The 14,020-nt window shown below is 42.6% G+C and overlaps 1 protein-coding gene across 1 annotated transcript in view; it reads left to right on the top strand.

Moving 5' to 3' along the window:
- Zyg11b (zyg-11 family member B, cell cycle regulator) overlaps positions 1-14,020 on the top strand; it is a 61,492-nt gene that overhangs the window by 14,687 nt on the left and 32,785 nt on the right. The window contains exons 2-3 of the mRNA XM_021160657.2: positions 7,514-7,679; positions 13,055-13,809. Of these exons, the coding sequence (XP_021016316.1) occupies positions 7,514-7,679; positions 13,055-13,809 (921 nt within the window). The remainder of the gene's footprint in view (positions 1-7,513; positions 7,680-13,054; positions 13,810-14,020) is intronic.

The raw sequence follows: 14,020 nt of genomic DNA, 5'->3' as shown, positions 1-14,020 counted from the left end.
TGGAACTCACTTTGTAGACCAGGCTGGCCTCGAACTCAGAAATCCACCTGCCTCTGCCTCCCGAGTGCTGGGATTAAAGGCGTGCGCCACCATGCCCGGCTATACCTCCTTTTTTTAGTGTTTAAATTTAATTTTATTTTTTTACTTATTCATTTAGCATCCTGCTCACTGACCCTTTTAGTTTTTTTTTTAACATATTTTTATTTGTGTGCATGTATGTACACGCACATATACCTACATGTACTTGTAGGGCTGGGAGATATCTCTGGATCCCTTGGATCTGGAGACAGACTGTGTGATCTCCAATGCTCTTAGCTGTTGAACCATCATATCTCCAGGCCTGCTGCTCTTCTTTAAAGACATGTTCCTTTTATGTTGTCCAGGCTACAGTGAACTCCTGCACTCAAGTGACTCAGCCCACCCATCAGTGAGGACTGCAGAGGAGCACCACTAGCCCAGCTTGTGGTCTCCTTTTCTTTTTTTTCTTTTTTTTTTTTTTAAAGATTTATTTATTTATTATATATAAGTACACTGCAGCTGTCTTCAGACACTCCAGACAAGGGAGTCAGATCTCGTTACGGATGGTTGTGAGCCACCATGTGGTTGCTGGGATTTGAACTCCGGACCTTCGGAAGAGCAGTCTGGTGCTCTTACCCACTAAGCCATCTCACCAGCAAATATTTATTTATTTATTTATTTGTTTATTTATTTATTTATTATGTATATAGCAGTCTCCTGCATGTATGCCTGAAGACCAGAAGAGGGCACCAGATCTCACTAAAGATGGTTATCAGCCACCATGTAGTTGCTGGGAATTGAACTCAGGACCTCTGGAAGAACAGCCAGTGCTCTAACCACTGAGCCATCTCTCCAGCCCGTGGTGTCCTTTTCTAGGCGCGTTGTAGTTTTTCAGTGTCAGTCATTGCCATAGTCTTTGGACAATCATGTCTGTATGCATCCACTTAAGAATTATTATTATTATTATTACTGGTTTTATGAGTTAGGCTCTTATGTAGCCCATGCTGGCCTTACACTCCCAATCACTCTGTCTTTACCTCCCAAATTCTGAGATTAAAGTACTGGGCTCTCTTGTTTCTTTTATTTTTTTAAGATTTATTTATTTATTTTTATGTATATGAGTACACTGTAGTTGTCTTCAGACACACCAGAAGAGGGCATCCGATCACATTGCAGATGGTTGTGAGCCACCATGTGGTTGCTGTGAATTGAACTCAGGACCTCTGGAAGAGCAGACAGTGCTCTTAAACACTGAGCTGTCTCACCAGTCCGGCTCTCTTGTTTCTTTTCTTTTCTTTTTTTTTTTTTTTCCCAGAGCTGAGGACCGAACCCAGGGCCAGCGCTCTACCACTGAGCTAAATCCCCAACCCCTCTCTTGTTTCTTAAAGGGTAGTAAATGTTAGCAAATTAAAGGTAAGTACTGTAAAAGAGCTTACATTTCGTGTAAATTGACTTCTTAGCTCTGAGGAGTGTATTAACTAACTTTCACAGGAAGGACCCTTATTTCCCTGGTGCTTCAGTTTGCTAATGATGTGAGGGTCTTGGTTGGGGTTGCTTAGACGTTTGCAATGCTGAGGCTCAAACCTGGGGCCTTATGAGTGCTAGACAAATGACTTTACCACTGAGCCACTGCTCCAGTACTGTAGCATCTCATTTTATTGCAGTGCTAGGAATTGGATCCAGGGCCTTCTTTATACTAGAAATGTGCTCTACCATGCTGTACATAGATAGCCTTTGATTTATTTATTTATTTATTTATTTATTTATTTATTTATTTATTTATGTTTTTGAGAGCCACTCTCACTATGTAGCTTTAGCTGGCTTTGAACCTGCAGTGTTGCCCAGGGTAGCCTTGAATTTGCAGTCCTTCTGTCTTACGTACCCAGTGCTGGGATTACAGGTATGTGGCAGCATGCTTAGCTTACGTTAGTACTTTAGAACTGGTTTTCACCCACATTCCATCGATTCCCTCTACTGTCTTAGAAGATAGTCAGGATGGTCTAGCCTCACCTTTTCAGATCAGGAAACCCAGGTTGCTTCTCCGCGGACCACAAAGCTAGTAAGTAGTAAAGCCAGGAGACGCTGAGCCCAGAAATGCGCTTTACGTTATTAAACCTGTATCTGTGAACTAAATTCAAAACTCAAGCTGTAGCTAAGAGGGACACAATGCTGAGGCGTCTGTTTCGATCCGTATGATCCACAAGCGCTCAATGATCACTGACCTAAACTTTTGTTTCCTGGAATAGCTTTATTACGTGAGCTAAGAGGGAGGCCAGGAGATTTAGTGTCCATTTGAGACCTTGGTCTTTTTAAAATAGAACTCTACCTCCTTGCCCTTTAGCACACAACAACTTGCCATATTGGCTAGGTTTTGAAGTGATAGATGCAGAAAACTTGCTTTACCTGCTTTTTAACTTGGCGTCTAGGCGTTTATGAATAGTAATCACTGATTTCTTGCACAGTGAAGCAGCTGAGGATGTAGTTTAGCAGTAGAGCACTTGAGTAGCATGGACGAAACAAGACCCTGGGTTAGTTAGGGCAGGTATTATGGTGCCAGCCTTTAATTCTAGTACTTGAGAGAGGCAGAGGCAAGGGGATCTCTCTTGAGTTCAGGTCCTCCTGGGGTACATAGTGAGATCTACCTCAAGCAAACAAGCAAGCAAAAGACTTGGGTTTGAGCCCCAGCACAAAAACACAAACAATCCCCCCATTGGTCCGGTATTTCATAATATGTTCTTCTTCTTTTTTTAATGTGCACTGATGTTTTCCCTGCATGCTTGTTGTATGATGGCGTTGGATTCCCTGGAACTGGAGTTACAGTTGTGAGCTGCCATGTGGCTGCTGGGAAGAGTAGCTAGTGCCATCTCTCCAGCCCCTAATGTTTATATTCTTGAGGATAATGCCATCTGTGTCCTTGAGACAACTTTATTGACCTTTCTCATTTGTAAGATGTCAGAAAGGGGTAGAGTGGAGAGGTTTGGTTACATCTGGCCTCGGATGCTCGTTTCTGGAAGTCTGAGTTGGGGAATCAGTGTAGAACATGAGAGTGGGGTGGGCCTGTAGCTCAGTGGCTCTGTGCCTGTGCAAGCCCTGGCAGTCCAAGACAAGCAAAAATCTGGAACCCAAAGTGGGTCTGAGTGCTGAGGTGATGCTTGCCTGTCCTTCAGGGCCTTTCTTTAAGGCCAGCTCTAACCTTGACACTTAATATTTCCCTCTTGGCACCTCATCTCTTTTTTTCTAGGACTGAAATACACCTTACAGTAAATTTGTGCTGGACAATTCGCTTGTTTAATACACATTTGTGGCTATGATGTAGTAGGTGTTATTTTAGGCTTATGATTGTATCAGTGAACAGAACATTTGTTTTTCTGGTGGAACTTACATTCTATAATAAGCATTAACATTGACTCTGCGGTTGGCGTGCTGGCACTACTTCAAGAGTTCTGCATTTAGAATGTAGTTATTCTGACAAAGGTCCCATGAGGTAGGTGCTGGTATTTTCTGCATTTTTTAGATCATGGACTGAAGTACAGGAAGACTAAGTTCTAATGAATTTATTGCCTAATAAATTTACATAGTTTTGTAAATGGCATTTTAGTTTTGTTTGTGTGTGTATATCTGTATGTATTTATTTATATGAGTGTTCTATTTGCATGTATGCCTGCATGACAGAAGAGGCATTTTAGTTTTGTAAATGTCATTTTAATTCAGACATCAGGAGTCCCAAGTCCTTCAGTTAATAAAAATTGCATTTCCCAGCCAGATGTAATGATAGTCCCTGTAGGACTCAGAAACTGAAGCAGGGAGGTGTAAAGTGAGGCCAGCTGAGCTGCATAGAGTGTCCCAGGCCGTTTTTTGTTTTTTGTTTGTAATTAAATGAATTGTGGGTTGAAGCGATGTCTCAGAGGGAATCGGAGGCTAGAGGACCCGAGGGCCATCTACCCCAGCGCTCACATCAGGCCCCTGACAGTTAGTTGCCTGTAATTTTAGCTCAAACACAGTCTTCTGATTTCCTCAGGTATCCATGAAGACATTCATACGACACATACATGTCAATGGAAATAAAAGAAATCTTTAAATAAAAAAAAAAGGGCTGGCGAGATGGCTCAGTGGTTAAGAGCGCTGACTGCTCTTCCAAAGGTCCCGAGTTCAAATCCCAGCAACCACATGGTGGCTCGCAACCATCCGAAACGAAATCTGATGCCCTCTTCTGGAGTATCTGAGGACAGCTACAGTGTACTTACATATAATAAATAAATTAAAAAAAAAAAAAAAAGAAAAAAAAAGAGGCAAGAGCACCTGTGTATGTGTGCTAGAAAGAAGGTCAGAGGTTAAGAGCACTACATCTCAGACAGCTCACAACCCTGGAACTCCAGCTGCAGGAATCTGATGCAGTCTTCTGATGTGCCTGTCTGTCTGCCTGTCTGTCTGTCTCTGTCAAATAAATAAATAAATACTTGGAAAATGAAACCTTAGGACTAGAGAGATGACTTAGCAGTTAAGCACTAGCTTACTCCTGTGGAGGAACCAGGTTCGGTTCCCAGTACCCACGTGGTGGCTCTCAATTCCGATCTAGGGAATCCAGTGCCGCCTTCTGGGCATTGTGGTCATGAAGCATACATGTCATGTATGCAGACAGAACACACACAAAAAGACAAATTTAAAAATGGAAATGTTGGAAAAATTAAAAGTTAAAAAATGATTTTTTTTTTTTTTGGTTTACATTTATTTATTTAGTTGGAATGAGGAGTACCTCATTCCAGCGGGAGTCCAGATGTCAGAGTGCAGTGCGGGCCAGCTCCCTCATGTGGTTTCCAGGATTCAAACTCATTATCAGACTGTGGCAAGCGCCCCTACCTGCTGAGCCATCTTTGTGGCCTCTAGGCCAGTCTTAACATGGTGAGCTCAGTCTCTAAAGTAACAGATTAGTGATTTCTATCATAAAGTTGCCCTTCATGTCCCCATGGTGATGATAATGGACGAGCCTCTGAAACTGTAAGCAAGCTCCCAATTAAGTGATTTCTTTTATGAGACTTGCCTTGGTCATGGTCTCTCTCCCATTACAGATGGCTGTGAGCCACCGTGTGGGTGCTGGGAATTGAACTCAGGACCTCTGGAAGAGCAGCCAATGCTCTTAACTGCTGAGCCATCTCTCCAGCCCCATGGTGTCTCTTTACTGCAGAAGGACAGTGACTAAGACTGAAGGTTCTGACCTCTATGTGTGCACTTTGGCATATGCACTATACACAGTAATTAAATAAAGTGTAAAGACTTGGTGTATGCTTTATAAGACAGGGTTTCTCTATGTGGCCCTGGCTGTCCTGGAACTTGCTCTGTAGACCTGGCTGGCCTTGAACTCAATCCTCCTGCCTCTGCCTCCCGAGTGCTGGGATTAAAGAGCTCCACCCCTACTGGGTGCACCTGTTGTCTCTGGTGCCTGAGATTTGGGTTTTCATTACTCTGGGGAAGGTTTGTATCAGGCATTTAAACAGCTCCCTTCATCCTGACAGCAGCATCCTAAGTACTGATGTTATCCTGCCCTACAGGGATAGAGGAACAGCTGAAGTCAGAATAACTAGTTGAACTGCCCAGTATGGTGTGATTACAGTTCAAGTCCAGTCTAGCCCTGGTCTTAGCACCCAGCCCCCAGTACCTGAGGAGAAGTTGCTTCTTCATTTTTAAGATGCAGTTCTACTTCTTCAGGGTCTTGTAACAAGTGAACCAAAGGATCTGCATGCACTTTGTTCCTTTTAAGACAGTGTTAAGCATCAGCCGTAAAGGGTACTTCTTGCACTTGTCAAAGGCATAGATTTCATTACTTAGAGACTCTGAAGTCACCCGGACTGCCACCGAGGAACTAGAGCAGTTTTATTACTTTTCATACCTGATGTTTCTAGCAAATTGTCTTCTGACTTCTACCTACACACCATGTCATACACACAAGGGAATACAAAATATACTTACATACATACAGAATAAATACTATAAAAAGGTTTTTTTAAGTGAGGGTGAGGAATAAAGGAAATAATGGTTAATTATTATAAAATGGCACAATTGAGCAGAAAGTACCTAAGAGATGGATAACTGTACTTATATTTTAATATTATCATTGGGGACATTTTAAGAGTTTGTTTCTGTTACCTTATACTGTATTCTGATTTTTTTCAGACTAGAATAAACCTGGTTAAATTTTTTATTATTACTTTTAAATCTAGAATGATAGCACTGGCCTGTAGTGGTAGGAAGATCAGGAGTTCAAAGTCAGTCTAAGATACATAAAACTCTGTCTGCCTCAAGTAAGCAAATAAGCAAAACCCATACACAGACAAAACTTAAATAAATGCACTTTTGTTTTTGATGATATATAGCACAGGTACTAATTTCCCTATTTTGCTTCTGTTTTTTTGAAACAGAATCTCATGTAGTCCAGGCTGGCTTTAGGCTGTAGCTGAGCATGGCCTTGAATTCCTGGCTTTTCTTGCCCTTGAATCCCTTGATTGGATTTTCTTCTTTCTTTCTTTTTTATTTATTTATTTTTTTTTTGGTTTTTCCAGACAGGGTTTCTCTGTATAGTACTGGCTATCCTGAACTCACTTTGTAGATCAGACTGGCCTCAAACTCAGAAATCCGCCTGCCTCTGCCTCCTAAGTGCTGGGATCAAAGGCGTGTGCCACCGATGCCTGGTGCTTGATGGGATTTTTAAGCATACACATCACATTGGCTCTAGACTGGGATTAAAAGCATGCGCTACCACACCCGGCCGACTCAAATTATTTTATATATAACTCAATCATATCAGATTTTAGTGAGAATTTAGTAGGAAATTAAGTTGAAAAGTAAAGTAAGATTACATTTTGGAAGGCGTCTAAGCTAGGGTTTCTGTTGCTGCAATGAAACATCATGACCAAAAAACAATTTGGGAAGGAAAGGATTTCTTTGGTTTACACTTCTAGTTTGCAGTTCACCATTGAAGGAAGTCAGGACAGGGACTCAAACAAGGCAGGAACCTGGAGGCAGGAGCTGATGGAGAGGGGTGCTGCTTCCTGGCAGGCTCCCTATGGCTTGCTCAGCCTCGTTCCTTATAGAACCCAGGACCACCAGCCCAGGCATGGTACTACCCACAGTGGTCTGGGCCCTCTCACATGGGTCAGTAGTTAAGAAAATGCCTTACAGCTGGATCTTACATAGGTATTTTCTCTACTACAGTTCTGTGCTTTCAACTAACTCTAGTTTGTGTGTCAGGTTGATCTAAGACTGGCCAGCAGAGAAGAATCCAGATGTAACAGCCAACAGTTTAAGATGTTTGTCTTTGTGCCTGCACCTAGTGAGGCTCACCTTTAACTTAGTCCTCCAAAGACAGAGCAGGTGGATCTCTGAGGTCACAGTAGTCGCCGTCTGCTCTGGGCAGCAGACGTTAATGAGTGAGTAAGTGGCTCTGGAAACTGATGTGTTCATTTCGTGTGTGTTCCTTTTATATTTCTTCCTGCATTCCAAGGAGGAAGCCTCTCCCTATTCCTTGCTTGACATCTGCTTGAGTTTCCTGACCACCAACCTCGAGAAGTTCTGCTCAGCACGACAAGATGGAACCCTGTGTCTGCAGGAGCCTGGGGTGTTCCCACAGGAGGTGGCTGACCGGCTTCTTCAGACTATAGCATTCCACGGTAAATGATAAAGATGGAAGAGTTCATTGTGTGCTGTTAGTTAGCGTTGGATTGTAAAGTACTGCAGGGCTTATTCAGTTATTTTCTTAGAAATGGTAGAAAAAGTCAGAAGACACTGGTTCTAAGAGAAGGAATTCAGGGATTTTTACTTGTTTTGCTTCAGACTTAATGATTTTTTTTTCATTCCAGTTTAGGCAAAACTTTATCTTTCTTTTTTGATTTGAGAAACATCAATCAAAGACACACATACATATTTAGATTTATTTATATTATGTGGATGAGTGTTTTGCCTGCATGTATGTATGTGCACATTGTGTGTCCCTGGTGCCCCTGGAGATCAGAAGGCGCCAGGTTCCTTTGAACTGGAGTTAGGATGGTTGAGAACCATTATGTGGGTACTGGGATCTCAACCCTGGCCCTCTACAAGAACAGCAAATGCTCTTAACCACTAAGCCATCTCTTCAAGACTAAAAAGTGTTTAGGTCACAAGGAGCTTCTCTTTTTTTTTTTTTTTTTTTGGTTTTTTCGAGACAGGGTTTCTCTGTATAGCCCTGGCTGTCCTGGCACTCACTTTTTAGACCAGGCTGGCCTCGAACTCAGAAATCCGCCTGCCTCTGCCTCCCGAGTGCTGGGATTAAAGGCGTGCGCCACCACGCCCGGCTGCTCTTGACTTTTAAAGTGAGATATTAAAGATAATTTTCACGTATTCATATATCCCTCACTAGCCTCAAACTCTGTATGACAACAAAGATGACCTTGAACCTGTTGCATCTACATAATTCTAAGTTGCTTAGAACATAATTCTAAGTTATGGTTCATACTGTTTTGTGCAATGTTGGGAGTTAACCCAGGGCTTTGCTTATGGTAGGTGGGTACTTTACCAACTAAGCTACATCTAGAAAAATACATTGGAAAAGTATTATCTGTGAAGTTATAGTTCTGTAATTGGGATTTTTGTTGTTTCTATTTAAAATTAAACTGTAGTAAAACCCTGTCTTTCTTTAGGGTTTAAACCCTCTGACAAATAAGGAATAGGATTTGCTCACAGGAGATAGAATGAGCAGTTAGGTGTGGTGGCTTGAGTGAGAATGGCCCCTATAGCTCATATGTTTGAGTTCTTGGTCCCCAGTTAAGGCAAGTATTTGGGAAAGATTAGGAGGTGTGTCACTTGGGGTGGGCTTTGAGGTTTCAAACCCTTATGCCATGGCAGCTAGCTCTCTGCCTGGTGCCTATGGATCAGATGTCATCTCTCAGCTACTGTTCAGTGCCATGCCTGCCGCCTGCTGCTACATTGGGATGGACTCACTGTCTGACACTAGCAGGCCGTGATTCAATGCTTTATTTTATAAGTTCTCTTGGTCATGGTGTCTCTTAACAACAACAGACAGTTACTAAGACATTAGGAATTATAATTATCCCTGTTTATATATAAGTGTTGGAACTGAAGATTACAGTGCTAGTAAGTGGTAGAGTCCCAGCTATTTGCATATCTGTCTCCCCACTGTCTTCCTCACTGTGCCATACAGCCTTTTTTTTTTTTTTTTGGTTTTTCAAGACAGGGTTTCTCTGTATAGCCCTGGCTGTCCTGGAACTCACTTTGTAGACCAGGCTGGCCTCTAACTCAGAAATCCACCTGCCTCTGCCTCCTGAGTGGTGCTGGGATTAAAGGCGTGCACCACCACGCCCGGCTGCCATACAGCCTTCTTATACCTACATTTGATGTCACTGCTTTTAGGCTGAATAGGACTTAAAGTTCTACTGTGATATATAATAAATACTGTTGGGATGCTGGAAATGGCTCAGTGGGTAAAGGCCTTTCAACATAAGCATAAGGACTTAGGGTCCCAGTGCCATATGAGAAGCCAGGTGTGTCAAGGGATAAAGATAAGAGGATCCACACAGTAAAAGGAAAAACTTGACTTCAGAAGTTATAGTCTGACCTCCACATGTGCAGTGTGGCATGTATACATACATACTCCAAAATAAATAAATAAATAGGAGTATTGGCACATAGCTGGAATCCCAGCTCTTGGGAGGCTGGGCAAGAGAATCAGGAGTTCAAGGTCATCCTAAGCAAGGGAGTGAATTTGAATTCAGTCTATAGTACATGAAAACCTAGCTCAAAAAATACTAGTTAGGTATTATATTAGTTTCTTTTCTGTTGTTGCTGCTGCTGCTGCTGTTTTTAGTTTTGTTTTGTTTTTTGAGACGGTTTTTCTGTGTAGCTCTGGCTGTCCTAAAACTTACAATTGACCAGAGATCCATCTATCTCTGCCTCCCGAGTGCTGGCATTAAAGGTGTGTGCCAGTGTTTCTGTTGCTGCTCATCATGTGCGTGTCTGGTGCCTGCAGAGGCCAGAAGAGGATGTTGGCTTCCCTAGAACTGCAGTTAGAGATGGCTGTGATCTACAGTGTGGGTACTGGGTATTGAATCTAAGTCTTCTGCAAGAGCAAGCGTTCTTAACCCACTGAGGCATCTCTCTAGCCCTGGCCAGTTTGTGGCACTTTGTTCACAAAGCTTGGAGAAGATGCACACACAAATAGTAAAGCGTAAGATTCATTTAGAACAAAACGAACGTTTAGGTTTGGATGCACTGCTGGGAGAGGCAGGGGACCACCTGATGGGAGAGTCCCCGGGGGCCTCGGTTACTACCTGGGGCTTTACTTTATTACTTATGGAGGCTGGAGAAGGAGGGACTGCTTACAGGTGATGTTAGTGAGGGTTGGTCTTTGTTTTGGACGACAGGTTTGGGTATTACAACTTTTTCTTTTCTACACATGTCCTTCACCATGATGCAACTGCTTTAATCATATGTATGCCCAATTATGCATAAACATAAGGTAGTAAGTCAGGTATTCTTTCTGAAAGAGCTGTAAGAGTGCCTGGCAGCTTTAAGCTCGGGACTTGGGAGGCAGAGGCAGAGGCAGGTGGATCTCTGTGAGTGTGAGATTAGCCTGGTCTACAGAGGGAGTTTCCAGACATCTAGAGTGGTTATACTGAGAACTCTGTCTCAAAAAAAAACCAAGAAACAAATAAAAAATAACTCAGAGATCACAGTTTGCCCTGATGTTCATGTGCCTTTCGACCTGTTCAGGTAGGATTGGTCCAGATACTGTCTGACATAGAATATGTTTGAATAGAAACGGGGCGTTGCCAGGGGCTTGCTAAAGTGAGTAACTTGTTTTCATTGGTTTAGTAGGTATATATGCAGCTGAGTGCATGCACGGGTAGGGTCTCAGTGCGCCAGCAGGTAGCAGGGTGCATTGTTAAGGAGGCTGTGTTACTGCACGTGCTCTTGCAGAAGACTTAGGTTCCATACCCAGTACCCACACAGCTAAGCTACTCCCTTGCTTGCTTCACTCAGTTTTTCTTCCCCACAAGTTTCATGAAGACTTTTAACTGTCTAGTGGTACTTAAGCTTTGAACATGCTGGGTAAGTGCTCCACCACTTAGCTACAGCTCTCAGACCTCCCCCCCCCCCCGGCCCCCATGAGTTAGTTCTGATTTGATATTGGCCATCTGTCAGCTTGAGTGGCATCATTAGTATGGAATAGCTGAGATGACAGTAAAAATCCTTCCTTTAACTTCACAATATTTATTTATCTTGACCCAAATGCTTATGCTGCAGACTGGTCTTAGAGGACATTTTATAGGTCTGGCTGTGATTTCTTCCTTAGATGGTGTTTGGTGTGTAATATTTTTTGAGACATGACTCTGAAGTGCCATAAACGTGCAAGGCTGTTTGTTGTCTAATTGGTCATGTCTGAGCGACTTTTTTTTTTTTAAAGATTTATCTATTTATTTTACGTATATGAGTACACTGTAGCTGTTCAGACACACCAGAAGGGGGTGTCAGATCCCATTGCAGACGGTTGTGAGCCCCCACGTGGCTGCTGGGAATGGAACTCAGGACCTTGTTCATTTTATTTGCATTTGTCCTACACAGAAGATCTGGTGTTTTTGTTTGTTTGTTTGCTTGGTTTTTTCCTCTTTTTTTAAAGGAAAAAAACTCTATTCTGCTTGTGTATGTGTGTGTGTGGGGGGGGTGTAGGTGTGCAGGCAGGCAGACAGACAGACATGGTTTAACTATTTAGTGAACTCACAGTGACCTTTTTGTCTCAGTCTCTCGGGTGCTGGGGTGACAGTGAATACCACTTATGTCTAGATCCTAAACCATTTCAGTAAGGCTTCAAGTGCTGGTACAGGTCTGAGGCCAATCAGAGGTACAGAGTGAGACCATGTTTTAAAAACAAACAGAAAGCCCCGAGGCTGGTAAAGTAGCTTACTGGGTGAGTAGGCTTGCGACCAAGCTAAGGCCTGAGTTCATTCCAGGGATCCTTGTGGCGGGAGAGAAACTAACTCCACAGAGTTGTCTTCTGACCCCCATGCCATGCATATGATGAGCGCACATGTGCACACACATAAAGACAAAATTTCAAACTCATTTAAATCCAAATTAAAAACTAAAGCCAGGTGTGGTTTGAGACCAGCCTGGTCTACAAAACAAGATCCAGGACAGCTAGGGCACACAGGAAAACCCTTTCTATAAAACAAAACAAAACAAAACAGAACAAAATAAATAAACAAAAAAACCTAAACCAAAATAAAATGATTTCAGATCTGGCTAGTGTGCTGTTTGTTTGTTGTTTATTTATGGAGGCAGGGTCTCTATATAGTTTTGGCTGTCCTGGAGCTGGCTGTGTAGGTAAGGCTGGCCTTGAGCTCACAGAGATCTGCCTGTCTCTGTCTTCTGGGTGCTGGGATTAAAGGTGTGTAGCTAGTGGTTTAATAGTGAATTCTAGCTATTATATCTACTAACTATATATTGTGTGTCTAAATATGTTTATATATGTAATAATGTATTGTGAACTTAAATTAGAAATATATTGCTACCAATATATTAGTGTACAATTTAAACCTCATTCATACATAAAGTGTGCAAAGTCTGTTGAAGACTCTCTTCCATGGTCACTTTGGTATCCAGATTGATAGAGACCAGCCCTCATAATACCACATCTCTAGAGCTGAGAAGAGAGCATGGAGAATCACCATTGGCTCTCGGGTGCCTAAGCCTACAGCCCCTTAGCACTAACTGGCACGTGGTCCTGTCTGATAGTAAGGAAGCGCTGGGCCGTATCGCTGCCTATGTATCTAATAGTGAATCTCTGTAATGTCTGTTCCATTCTGATTCTGCTGTTACTAGCTCCATAATCTTGCAAAGTTCTCTTTTGGGTCTTAGTCTAGACAATAATATCTTCATCTCACCAAATTGTATCAAGTAAGTAAAATGCAGCTGCATGGAATTATGTTAGTGTGGTGAAATTTTTGCTCTTCTTTGTGATTTTGAAGTTAAAATGCTGCTTATTTTTCCCCAGGTCTCCTGAATGATGGAACTGTGGGAATTTTCAGAGGTAACCAGATGCGCCTAAAGCGAGCTTGCATTCGCAAAGCAAAGATTTCCGCTGTTGCTTTCCGGAAAGCCTTTTGCCACCACAAGCTAGTAGAACTTGATGCCACGGGTGTGAATGCTGACATCACTATCACAGACATCATAAGTGGCCTTGGCAGTAACAAGTGGATCCAGCAAAATCTTCAGTGCTTAGTACTAAACTCATTAACTCTGTCCCTCGAGGATCCGTATGAGCGGTGCTTCAGCCGGCTCTCTGGTCTTCGAGCTCTGAGCATCACTAATGTGCTCTTTTACAATGAAGATCTGGCTGAAGTTGCTTCGCTGCCTAGACTGGAGAGCCTGGATATTTCTAACACCTCAATCACAGATATCACTGCCCTGCTGGCCTGCAAAGACAGACTCAAGTCTCTCACCATGCACCATTTGAAATGTTTAAAAATGACCACTACCCAGATCCTGGATGTTGTTCGGGAGCTAAAACATCTGAACCATCTTGACATCTCAGATGATAAACAGTTCACGTCAGACATAGCCCTTCGATTGTTAGAGCAAAAGGACATCTTGCCCAATCTTGTCTCCCTGGATGTTTCAGGGAGAAAGCACGTGACAGACAAAGCTGTCGAAGCCTTTATACAGCAGCGGCCTAGCATGCAGTTCGTAGGGTTGCTGGCTACCGATGCTGGGTACTCTGAATTCCTTACGGGCAAAGGACACTTGAAGGTTAGATATTAAAATTGTATTTTGTTTGACTGGTCAGGTTTTTTCCCCCTAGTTCCTTAAGTCTTCATTAGGGTAAATGTGTAATATTTGAAACACTCTGATACAAGGTATGGAAATAATTGTACAGTGGAAAGGCTTACATTAGGGTAATAATCCCAATTAAAAGTCCAGTGGGACCAAGCATGGTGAATGCTTTTAATCCAAGCACTCA

Source organism: Mus caroli, chromosome 4 (assembly GCF_900094665.2).
Source record: "Mus caroli chromosome 4, CAROLI_EIJ_v1.1, whole genome shotgun sequence".
Taxonomy (NCBI): domain Eukaryota; kingdom Metazoa; phylum Chordata; class Mammalia; order Rodentia; family Muridae; genus Mus; species Mus caroli.
The sequence above is the reverse complement of the archived record's forward strand: the minus strand, read 5'-3'. Positions and strand labels throughout refer to the sequence as shown.